At 46.8% G+C, this 12,537-nt stretch overlaps 1 protein-coding gene across 1 annotated transcript; it reads left to right on the forward strand.

Moving 5' to 3' along the window:
• Positions 1-9,829: 9,829 nt before the first annotated feature.
• Positions 9,830-11,139, forward strand: BOSTAUV1R426 (vomeronasal 1 receptor bosTauV1R426). Its single transcript, XM_024979484.1, has 2 exons — positions 9,830-9,842; positions 10,190-11,139. Exons 1-2 carry the CDS (start codon positions 9,830-9,832, stop codon positions 11,137-11,139), a joined length of 963 nt encoding a protein of 320 aa, XP_024835252.1.
• Positions 11,140-12,537: the final 1,398 nt, after the last annotated feature.

The raw sequence follows: 12,537 nt of genomic DNA on the forward strand, positions 1-12,537 counted from the left end.
AGTGCCCAGGCTCCTTCCACCTGCTCCACCCACTCCCTCTCCTCCTGTGAGGGGTCCTATCATCCCGTGGGCTGTGATGACTGTGCTCCAGTGCCCCTTCAAACCTGCATGTCATCAGGAAAGCAGCCAGCTGCTCTGTGCACACCCGTGTTTATGATAGGGAACTGGAAAACCGCACGTTCTCTCCAACGGTCAGAAAGTCTCAGCATCTCCCAAAGAGCCGTGTGAGGAGGGAGCCAAGCGGAGTCGTTGGCCTTTGCGGCAGAGAGTTTATTTCTGAGTCTCCTGTGGCCCCATCCTGTGGCCCCATCAAAAGCAGAGACATTACTTTGCCAACAAAGGTCCGTCTAGTCAAGGCTATGGTTTTTCCAGTGGTCATGTATTGATGTGAGAGTTGGACTATAAGGAAAGCTGAGTGCAGAAGAATTGATGCTTTTAAACTGTGGTGTTGGAGAAGACTCTTGAGAGTCCCTTGGACTTCAAGAAGATCCAACCAGTCCATCCTAAAGGAGATCAGTCCTGGGTGTTCATTGGAAGGACTGATGCTAAAGCTGAAACTGCAATCCTTTGGCCACCTGATACTCAGAGCTGACTCATTTGAAAAGACCCTGATGCTGGGAAAGATTGAGGGCAGGAGGAGAAGGGGATGGCAGAGGATGAGATGGTTGAATGGCATCACTGACTCAATGGACATGGGTTTGGGTAAACTCTGGGAGTTGGTGATACAGGGAGGCCTGGTGTGCTGCGGTCCATGGGGTCATAAAGAGTCGGACACAACTGAGCAACTGAACTGAAATGTGGCCCCATCCACACAGTCACATCAGGACAGGTGGGTCGAGGCCCCCTCCTCATTACTTGGTTAGGCGGAGATGTTGCCAATGCAGCTAGTCCGTCCACCCCGGCCCTCTGAGCCTGGCCGAATAGAGTTCTGGGTCTGAATCACTACATTATCCAAGCCCATCCTTTCCCATGTCCACAAGAATCCCTTCCTCTGTCTTGACTTCCAGAGTTAACCCCCTCATCCAGAGACCTCTGACACGTCTTCTTATATTTTCTACAACTCAGAGAATGGGAAGGACTGGAATGCAATTGCTTGTTGTTCATTTACAGAGAGGGAAGATGCAAAAAGAAAAAGATACATTACTATTCCAACATTATTCTGGGGCACGTCAAATCACCACCATTCAGGTGTATATTCAGTGTCTGTATTTTGACAAAGTCTGTCTCATTTGGACAATTTTGAGGAAAATCAACACCCAGGGACTTTTTTTTTTTTGTGGACGCATATCATGTTCTAAACAGAAGGAAAGTCTTGAATCAAATAATCCAATTAATGCAAAGAGAACATGGGCATGAATGAGAAAGACCGGTTCCATTTTAATCATTCAGTTTATACATGGAATTGTATCTCTTTAACCATTCAGTTTATACGTGGAACTATCTCATCAGGCTCAGGGGAGCGTCGGCAGGAACCCTCTGCTTGGGTGAGAAGTGCAGAGTTACGGAAGTGAAGTGAGTGAGCCAAGGGACCCCCCAGAGGGCAGGAAGTGCAGTGCCCAGTGTCCCTGCTTGCTGACCTTTCTGCCCGCCGTGGACGTGCCCTTGGACGTTGACACGGCCACCACGCACCTCATCATTTCTGAGGACCTGAGAATTGTCCGGGCGGGTTTACGAGCAGCAGAAGGAGCCGAGACCTGAGAGGTTCACCGCACCACTTGCGTCCTGCGCTCCCCGCGGTTCACCTCCGGCGCCACTCCTGGAGGTGGAGGCGGGGTCCGGCCGAGGGGACCTGGGCGTCGGCCGCGAGACTGCGCGCCGCCGAGGGGAGACGCGGCCGACTGCGGGCGCGGCTTCTGGGCAGTGAGTTTGAGAAGGAGCCGTGTTCTCCGCCTGCACCGAGCCTTCCTGCACCGCGCTCACGGTGAGCCCCCGGCTGCACCGAGCGGGCGTCTTCCTGAATGTCGGGGTCGTTTCCTTCTACCACGTTGGCGAGGGGTCCCATATCTTTACATTCACTCAAGTTCCCGCTGCGGAGCCGCTGTGTCTGTTTTTCTGTGCACAGCATCCGAGCCAGGACGACCAGAGCTTCCTGAGGATCTACCCTGTGAGTCTGGGCACTGGCGGTCCTCGCTGAATCCGGGGCAAAGCGAGTGACACCGACCGCCGAGGCGCGGGGAGAGGACTCTCGAGTGCGCGTGGCTGTGGCCGGGACGTCCCCGGTTGCTGCCCGCGTGGCGCAAAAGCGCAGCAGAGAATTACAGAACAGTTCATGAATCACTAACTCAGATTGTATGAGAGAAGCTTACATTTCCAGAAGTAGTGTTGTGGTTTCCGGACTTATTTCTATTTCAATTATTGGTTGTTGTTGTTTTTTTTTTCCAGATCAAGTTCCAAATGTTTTCTGTTAATTTTCTGTAAGCGTAACCTAGTGTGTGATGGAGGTTCTTTATATGATGGAAACAAGACGTGTTTCACGAATCAAAATGTGTGCATGCAATCAGTTTCATTCAATAGCTGAAAAACACACATTCATTTCAGGTGCACATTGAACTAGGCCGCAAACCGTTTCTACTGCACATTGCTGAGCCTTCTGACCCCAGCAGGAAGGACCCACCTGGCCATGAGAGGAGGCCTGGCAGGACCTGAGAGGTTGATTAAGTCAGTGGGGAAAAGTCACCATCTTGCCTAAAATGTGAAGCTGTGATGATAAAGAAAATGAAGAAGACCCTGCCAGGGTCAGTTCACTCCTCTCAGGACAGAGTCTCTGTCCAGTGCCCCTAAATGGACACACACTGCCCGGCACTGAACTGACCTCCAGAATATTTGCTGAGTTAACAGATGCCTCCGTACTGCAGACCTTGTCTTTCAAATCCGTCTTTTGGAGAAATTGGAGACGTGAAGAAGAAATTCCATCAGGTGGACCCACCTCAAGTCCACTAGGTTCGCCTGTGGCCTCCACGTGCCCCCACTGACACTCAGCTCCCCTGCAAGGGGATTTTAGTGAATATGGTTCCCATTTCCTCCTTATTTATGTCCCACCTCCTTAATCCCATCAAATGTTGACTTATTTCTGGAATAAGTGAGGTTTTATTAAGGATGGGGGCTTCCCTGATAGCTCAGCTAGTGAAGAAACTGCCTACAACACAGGAGACACAGGAGACTGAGGCTCGATCCTGGGATCAGGAAGATCCCCTGGAGGAGGGCATGGCAACCCGCTCCAGTATTCTTGCCTGGAGAATCCAATGGACAGAGGAGCCTGGCGGGCTACAGTCCATGGGGTCACAACAAGTTGGACACAAGTGAGCGACTGAGCACAAGCTATAATCAATTCTGAAAAGTTCTTGAAAAGGTAGTTTACTGTCTGTCTTAACAGATGCTTGACGTCCAGTGTGTGTTTACAATCAGAGCATCTCTCAGACGAGCCCATTTCAGGTGCCTAGTAGCCACATGGAACTGGAGGTACCTTAATAGCGAAATCAAGACCAGTTCACCAGTTCAGTGAAGAGTCTGATGATGAACCTTGTCCTTCATGTAACCAGCATCTCATAGCTCAGGACAAGGACCATCATTACCTAGTACTAGGGACAGCACACAGTAGGTTCTCTGTGTTTAAATGTGTGGGGGCAGGTTCCAAGGAGGAATAATCAGTGAACACATTAAATCATTATCATTCATATTTTCTGAAGACAGGGACCACAGTTGAACACTTTAAAGAGGCAGTGGCTGTCTTATCTGCCTTCTTTTCTCAAACCCATGTACCTGAACTGTGGACAAGTCCGCTGGCCACAGTGCATCAACTCCCTGCAGAAGGAGCACAGTGGGGATGAATGATTGTACCCCTTCTGCTCTCTGGGCTTCAGAAGGATGAACTCAGGGTTATTTCCCAGCTGAGGGACCTGGTACCCAGGATCCAACTATCAACTGATGATTGCCATGATCAGTTTAAAGTATTCTAATGCTGTTGTTCAGCCACTAAGTCAAGTTGGACTCTGTGACCCCATGGACTGCAGCATACAGTCTAATGTCACCTCTCTGTTTGTTTTCATCAGTGGTATTTCTTAGTCCCTGTGAGTCCAGAAACCTTTCCAGCAGTCATGGCCCAGGACACAGGGACAGGCTGGAGGTCCAATGAGAGGCTCAAGGAGGGGGCTCCATGGGTGACTTGGAGCAAATGACAAAGTCCTTCAGAGTCACGTGGACACAAGGGAGACCTGAGGACTCTGAGGGAAACTCTGGCTTCAAACGGGGCGTTTTCCAGATTAAACAGACCTGAGGCCATAAATAGAAAGGGCTGTGGGACTTCAGCTCAGGAGAAAGTCCAGCCTCCAGGTCCCATGCTGATGATCAGTGTGAACACACTTTGGAACAGTTTGGAAAAGTGAGACCACAAAGGAAAATGCCCAACGGGAGACACAGTGAAGGGACCCCGGTGCTCTGTGAGTGTCCCTCCCCCAGCTATGACTTTCACTGTAAACTTGGGCTCTCCCGCGGGGAACACAGAAAACTCTCCCTGCCCTCTGCTCGGCTGCTCACGGGGACCTTCTCAGTAATTGCCAGGAGTTGTTACTAGTCCCCAGGCGTGGGTGAGGGTGACGAGCACTGGGGGTAAGATCTGCCCCCCACTGGAGACGCCCCAGACTCTCCATGCAGACAGTGTCACCTCCGCTCCAGATGACATGATAATGGCTCCTCTGTGGGGAGAGCGGGCCCAGGGACCCTGTCCCTATAACTGGGGCCCATCCTGACTGACACTTCCCTGCACAGAGTGTGGAGCCAAGTGCAGGCAGGTGAGTGCTCCCTTGTGTTCAGTCTCAGGGCAGGAAACAGGAGAGCCGGCTCTCAGCAGAGAGGAGCTCAGAGCTGGGCAGGTGGAAGGCGGGAATGTGCTGGGGTGTGTATCTGAGGGGGACCAGAGCCATGAGTTCACTGTAAATCTCCTTCTGAGATTACTTCCACACCAGCGTCCTCTGATTTACTAAGAAGCCCATCAAAGTCAGTCTGGAATTTCTGGGACAGTGTTTTGGTCTCCAGCATTTCTTCCTAATTTAGGATTCCCCTCTCCTGCTCTCGTTGCCCAGCTGTTCTCGCACCTGTCTGCTTTATCCACTAGAGCCCTCAGCACAGTGATCGTAGCTGATTTAGGTTCCTGGTCTGACCATCCAACTTTCCTGGCATGTCTGCATCTGATGCTCGCTCTGTGTCTTCAAACTGTTTGGGTTTGGGGGGTCTTTTGTTTGTTTTTGCCTTTCAACGCGCCTAGGAGTTTTTTCTTGTTATCTGGACGCATTGTAGTGGGTAAAGAGAGTGCCTGTTAATAAACCTTTGGTGATGTGGTGGTGAGCTGTGGGGATGACCTCAGAGAGACGGCAGTGAGGGGTTCTGAAAACAGATCTTCGTTCCCTGCCCAGGAATTGAACCTGGGGCGCCTGAATGAAAACCAGGAGTCCTACTTGCCAGAACACCAGGGGCCTGAGGCTAGAAGCAAAGTGACCCTGGTTCTTTCCCCCATTAGAAAGCAAGAAAAAAAAACAGGTATAAAGTTCATTATTAGAGACACAGCAAAGCATGTGCGTGAGCACACGGAGAAGAATTTGTTTAAGACAGAAGTGGGGCGAGATCCACCCAGATAAAGGGTGTGGGCGTCCTGAATGAGGAGCACAGAAAGAGGTGACGGAAACCCCTCATTTAGGACCATCCTTCCAGGTCTTTGTCTGACCTTTAGCTTTAGTCCATCAGTCATGTCCAACTCTTTGTGACCCCATGGACTGCAACCCACCAGGCTCCTTGGTCCATGCAATTCTCCAGGCAAGAATACAATGGAGTGATTGCCATTTCCTTCTCCACGGGATCTTCCCAACCCAGGGATCGAACCTGGGTCTCCTGCATTGCGGGCAGACTCTTTACCATCTGAGCCACCAGGAAGCCCGTGTATAACTATCACCACCATCTATTCCCAAAACTTCATCATCCCAACAGACACTTGCTACTCATTAAACAACCTTCTTCCCCTCAGTAGAGCTGAGGGGTTCTGCTTTCAGGTTCAATGAGTTTGCCTACTCCAAGTAACTATGATAAGTGGAATCATGTTCTGTTTTTCCATCTGTGCCTGACTTGCTTCATTAAGCATGTTTTCAAGGTGCATGTGTGTTGTAGCATATATCAAATATGCTACGTATTTCCTTTTCACAGCTGAATACTATTCCTGTGCGATATAGGATGACATTTTGCCTATCCACTCATCTACTGATGGACCCTTGGGCTGTTTCCACTTACTGGTTACTGTGAACGATGCTGCTGTGAATGGTGGTGTGCACATACGCCATGTGTCTTTAGAAATCCAGTTTCATTGTGAACACAGCTATGCTCACCTGTTAATATATTGTCCGCGGCTGCCTTCCCAGCTGCATAAAACATGGAGTTACTCAGTTGTATCTGGACCTACAAAACCTAAAATACCACTATCTGTCCCTTTACAGAAAAAGTTTGCTGATCTTTGGTCTATATGATGGGATTTCACTCAGAGAAAATGGGATTCAACTATAGTGGAATTTTTCTCTTTGAAAGAAGGAATGATTTCTGAGATTACCAAATGATGGCATTTACTAGCAAAAAGGACATTTGTCAGTAGGTCTTTAAAAACTCCACAAAAACAAACAAACCGAACTTCTGTTAGTCTAAATTCTAAATAATTGCTGTGGTTACTGTACGATTTCATATTATATACTTAAAATATTGTCTTTCTTTACCTTTGGCCAATTACCTTGTCTCTTTCTTTTTTAAAAAAATTACTTTACAATATTGTAGTTTTTTGCCATACATTGACATGAATCAGCCATGGGTATACATGTGTTCCCCCATCCTGAACCCCCCTCCCACCTCCCGCCCCATCCTATCTCTCTGGGTCATCCCAGTGCACCAGCCCTGAGCACCCTGTCTCATGCATCGAACCTGGACTGGCAATCTGTTTCATATATGATAATATACATGTTTCAATGCTATTCTCTCAAATCATCCCACCCTCGCCTTCTCCCACAGAGTCCAAAAGACTGTTATATACATCTGTGTCTCTTTTGCTGTCTCGCATATAGAGTTATTATTACCATCTTTCTAAATTCAATATATATGTATCAGTACACTGTATTGGTGTTTTTCTTTCTGGTTTACTTCACTCTGTATAATAGGCTCGGGTTTCATCCACCTCATTAGAACTGATTCAAATGCATTCTTTTTAATAGCTTAGTAATACTCCATTGTGTATATGTACCACAGCTTTCTTATCCATTCGTCTGCCGATGGACATCTAGGTTGCTTCCATGTCCTGGCTATTATAACCAGTGCTGCAATGAACATTGGGGTACACATGTCTCTTTCACTTCTGGTTTCCTCAGTGTGTATGCCCAGCAGTGGGATTGCTGGGTCATATGGGAGTTCTATTTCCAGTTTTTTAAGGAATCTCCACACTGTTCTCCATAGTGGCTGTACTAGTTTGCATTCCCACCAACAGTGTAAGAGGGTTCCCTTTTCTCTACACCCTCTCCAGCATTTATTGTTTGTAGATTTTTGGATAGCAGCCATCCTGACCAGAGTGAGATAGTACCTCACTGTGGTTTTTTTATTTGCATTTCTCTGATGATGAGTGATGTTGAGCATCTTTTCATGTGTTTGTTAGCCATCTGTATGTCTTCTTTGGAGAACTGTCTGTTTAGTTCTTTAGCCCATTTTTTGATTGGGTCATTTATTTTTCTGGAATTGAGCTTCAGGAGTTGCTTGTATATTTTAGAGATTAATTCTTTGTCAGTTGCTTCGTTTGCTGTTATTTTCTCCCATTCTGAAGGCTGTCTTCTCACTTTGCTTATAGTTTCCTTTGTTGTGCAAAAGCTTTTAAGTTTAATTAGGTCCCATTTGTTTATTTTTGCTTTTATTTCCATTACTGTAGGAGGTGAGTCGTAGATTTATGTCAGAGAGGGTTTTGCCTATGTTTTCCTCTAGGAGTTTTATAGTTTCTGGTCTTACGTTTAGATCTTTAATCCATTTTGAGTTTATTTTTGTATATGGTGTTAGAAAGTGTTCTAGTTTCATTCTTTTACAGTGGTTGACCAGTTTTCCCAGCACCACTTGTTAAAGAGATTATCTTTTCTTCATTGTATATTCTTGCCTTCTTTGTCAAAGATAAGGTGTCCATAGGTGCTTGGATTTATCTCTAGGCTTTCTATTTTGTTCCATTGATGTATATTTCTGTCTTTGTGCCAGTACCATACTGTCTTGATGATTGTAGCTTTGTAGTAGAGCCTGAAGTCAGGCAGGTTGATTCCTCCAGTTCCATTCTTCTTTCTCAAGATTTCTTTGGCTATTCGAGGTTTTTTGTATTACCATACAAATTGTGAAATTATTTGTTCAAGTTCTGTGAAAAAATACCATTGGTAGCTTGATAGGGATTGCATTGAATCTATAGATTGCTTTAGGTAGTATACTCATTTTCACTATATTGATTCTTTCAATCCATGAACATGGTATATTTCTCCATCTATTTGTGTCTTCTTTGATTTCTTTCATCAGTGTTTTATAGTTTTCTATATATAGGTCTTTTGTTTCTTTAGGTAGATATATTCCTAAGTGTTTTATTCTTTTTGTTCCTTGTCTCTTTCTTGACACCTGACTAATCCCTGAACCCTCCCCAACATGCATGGGCAACATTTTGCTAAGACAGATCCCACCACAAAGACCTGTGGGTGCAAGTCCACCCTTATTAGGCCCTCCTCCCTTTTTGGCCCCTGGGAAGCCTTCCTGCTCTTGTACAGACCTCAGGTGTGGGCACAGTATCTTCTTTGACCTCAGGTGTGGGCACAGTATCTCTTTACCCCTTTACTCCAGAAAAGCTTCTGCCACTAGCTTTTTCCTTGGAGTGTGTGCATGAGAATAAACCTTCAGTTTTACTCCACTCGACGAACACAGGCTGTCCAGCCCGGGGGCCCCTCTATCTCCTTTGTAAGGGAGAAGGGAGGTTCCACCTCCTATGATGAGGTCTCAGTTGGTCCCTGAGCCTGTGCCTCTGGACTGTGAACCCCCTGTTTCTCCATGTTTTTCTCACCCTTGGACAGGACAGCACAGATAGAGTGGGCTGGAGCTGGGGATTTCCCTTCCCAGGTGAGTCAGGCTCTGTGCAAACCCTGATGGTTAGGCTCTAGGTAACTACCTTCCCAGGAAAGCAGATTCAGTTAAGAAGAACCCAGTGCTCTGATGTATTTGAAAATGTTTGCTTTCCTCTCCCAGTAATGGAAGCAGAAGGGGATAGATTTCTCTCTGATATCAACTGAGGGAAATATCACCAGACTCATAGGACTGTGGGATGAGTGGTCCTCCTGGAGATTCTAACTGTCAGACTCCTACACACTGAATCCCCATTGATCCATCGTTATGATGAAGGATTTCCTACCCAGGGCTTCTTCCCGAGGGCTTTCTGCTCAGGAATCTCTGCTCCAATATGTCTTGATTCCTTCTCTTCCCCGCTGTCTCTTCCCTAGTGGAGGCAATGATTCCCCTGTCTCTCACCTCTCTTACTGATCCAGGAATTTTCAGTCTATTCAGTGTTTTCCTTGTTTCTAGGACATAGAGGTGACTCCCAAGCTCCTCACATGAGGATCTAGAAAGTGCAGGTCCATAGCTGATTTTTTAAGTTATACTGTGTGTGGTAATTCTGATGAAATATGAATTTCAAGTGTGAATAACTGACTCTCCTGCAACTGTGTTTAAATTAGTTGTGCAGTCTTAAAGCTCACCGGCATTGTGCATTTTCCATTTCTTTCTTAATACATGCTTACAATACGCAGGAATGTCTCTAAGGGGTTAGTGTATCTGCTAGTCTGTCTCCTGTCACATCATCATACACTTAGTACAGATTTTGCAACATCTATTATGCATCACACCATGTTACTGAACAAGTGATGTGGTTCTTAACTTCATGGACCTGACCTGCTGGTGGAGAATAAGGAAATGCCAAAACAATAGAATTAAATATAATCAGAGTAAAAAGTGTAACTGGTATCATGCATGTGTGCTCCAGGTTGAGCCCCTCCTGTGGAGCATGACCATATCTCCCTTCTCAGAAGAGGAGAAAGGAATTCTTTCCCAGTGTTGGTTCTGTGAGAAGACTGCTGTTGTAGACACCCACACAGCCCCCTTTCCATTCCAGGCCACTCTGACGTCCTCTCCACGTCTGTTCACAAAGAAGCCCTGAGAAACGCAGGGGAGGCGGCTGTGAAAACCATCTTTCTGCTCCAGGTGGTGGTTGGGGCTCTGGGCAATGCCATCCTTTTCTCCCGCAGCATCTCTCCAGCCTTGCTGGGCCACAAGCAGAGACCCACACAGATGGTTCTGCCACATTTGGCCATGGCCAACCTCCTGGTTCTTCTCTCCCCTGGCATTCCCCACATAATGGCAGCTTTTGTGTCAAGGAAGTCCCTGTCCAGCCTTGGGTGTAAGTTTGTGTATTATATACAGAGGATGGCTCTCAGCACTGCCCTGTGCTCCACTTCTGTCCTGAGCACCTATCAGTCCTTCACTCTCACCCCGAGGAGACTGGAGTGGGTGATGCTCAGAGGAAGAGCCCCCAAGTTCATTGGTCCTTCCTGCTGCACCTGCTGGATTCTGAGTCTCTTAATGTACATCCCTGTTCCTCTGAAAATCACTGGTCCTCAGGACACACACAACTATACTGATTCCCAAGGCAATTGGTTCTGCTCAATCTCAGGTACTGTCACAAGCTTTGGCTACTTGTGGTTCATTTCTGATGCCGTGTTTCTTACCCTCATGGTCTGGTCCAGTGGCTCCATGGTGCTTCTCCTGCTCAGACACTGCCAGAGGGTGCAGTATATTCACACCCCCACTGGGCACCACAGATGCCCCCCGGAGACCAGAGCCGCCCACACCATCCTGATGCTGGTGGTCACCTTCATCATTGTTTACATACTGAATTCCACTTTTTCTTTTTATCTCACTGTTCTTGTAGAGTTTCGTCTGTGGTTGATGCAGACTTCTGATGTCTTGGCCTCATGTTTTCCAACTGTTTCCCCCTTTCTGCTGCTCCTAAGGGATCCTAAAACCCCTAGGATCTGCTATGGAGTCAATAGAAATAATGCTTAATGTGATAAATATCTAGTAGATGCCTTCAATAATAACCAATTCTCTTCTTTAAGTATTGAGTGACTATTTTTATTAAAGTATAATAAGTGTGACATTATATCACTTCAGGACTTACAACATTATGATTGAATATTTGTATACATTACAGATGATGAGTTCAATAAATCTAGTTAACATCTACCCACCTCTACACGGTACTATACTGATGAAACTTTTTTCTTGTGTTGAAACCTTTCAAGATTGATTCTCTTACCACTTTTCATCATGTGACACAGTATACTTAACTATTGAATCATGTTGTACATTACATATCCATGACTTACTTATTTTATAAGTAGAAGTTGCTACTGTTGAAGTCAGTGCTGTGCTGTGCTTAGTTGCTCAGTCATATCCAACTCTGAGACCTCATGGGCTGTAGCTCGTCAGGCTCCTCTGTCCATGGGGATTCTTCAAGCAAGAATACTGGAGTGGGTTTCCATTTCCTTCTCCAGTGATGGAATATTACATAGCCATAAAAAAGAATGAAATCATGCCATTTGCAGCACCATGGATAGACCTCAAGAGCACTATGCTAATTGAGATAAACTGCACAGAGAAAGACAAGTACTGTGTGACAGCTTTTGTGCGTGGAACCTGAAGAAGCTGAACTCAGGAGCAGAGAGTGAGATAGTGGTTTCCAGGGGCCGGGAGGTCAGGGGAATGAGGAGATGTTGGTCAAAGGGCACTGAGTTCCAGTTATAAAATGAGTAAGTTCTGAGGATCTGATGCACCGCCTGGGGCCGGTACCTACAAGTGCTGCACTATACACTCACCTTATCCTAGAAAGTCAGTGAGAGAATACATCTTCCATGCTGTCACCACCAGCTGGGAGAAAAGTTAATTCTCTGAGGCGATGGAGGTGTCAGCCTTCCTGTGGTAATAATTTCACAGTCTATTCCTGCATCAAAGTACCACGCTATACACCTCACACTCACATATTTTCCATGTCAGTGATATCTCAGTAAAGCTTCCTGAACCAGTCAAGATGCTGGGGCTTCCCCGGTGGCCCAGTGGTTAGGACTTCGCCTTCCATCGCAGGGGGCGCGTGTTCCATCCCCGGTCGGGGAGCTAAGATCCCACATGCCTCTCGGACAAAAGTGAAAAACGTTAAGACAGAAGCAATACTGTAAGAAATTCAGTAAGGACTTTAAAAATGGTCCACATTGTGGTGAGGGGGGGTACTCTTTAAAAAGAAATAAAGGCCCTGTGACGTTCTCCGTACTTCCTGCTAGGGGACACACCACATCTGCCTGTCCCAGCCCTGTCACGGGCACCTGACAGGTGTCTCCATGTTACACGGACCATGGGCCTTGCAATCGGTCAGCGAGTTCTTTGCTGGGAGACGTCCTGAGACTGTCC

Source organism: Bos taurus, chromosome 18 (genome assembly GCF_002263795.3).
Source record: "Bos taurus isolate L1 Dominette 01449 registration number 42190680 breed Hereford chromosome 18, ARS-UCD2.0, whole genome shotgun sequence".
Classification (NCBI taxonomy): Eukaryota; Metazoa; Chordata; class Mammalia; order Artiodactyla; family Bovidae; genus Bos; species Bos taurus.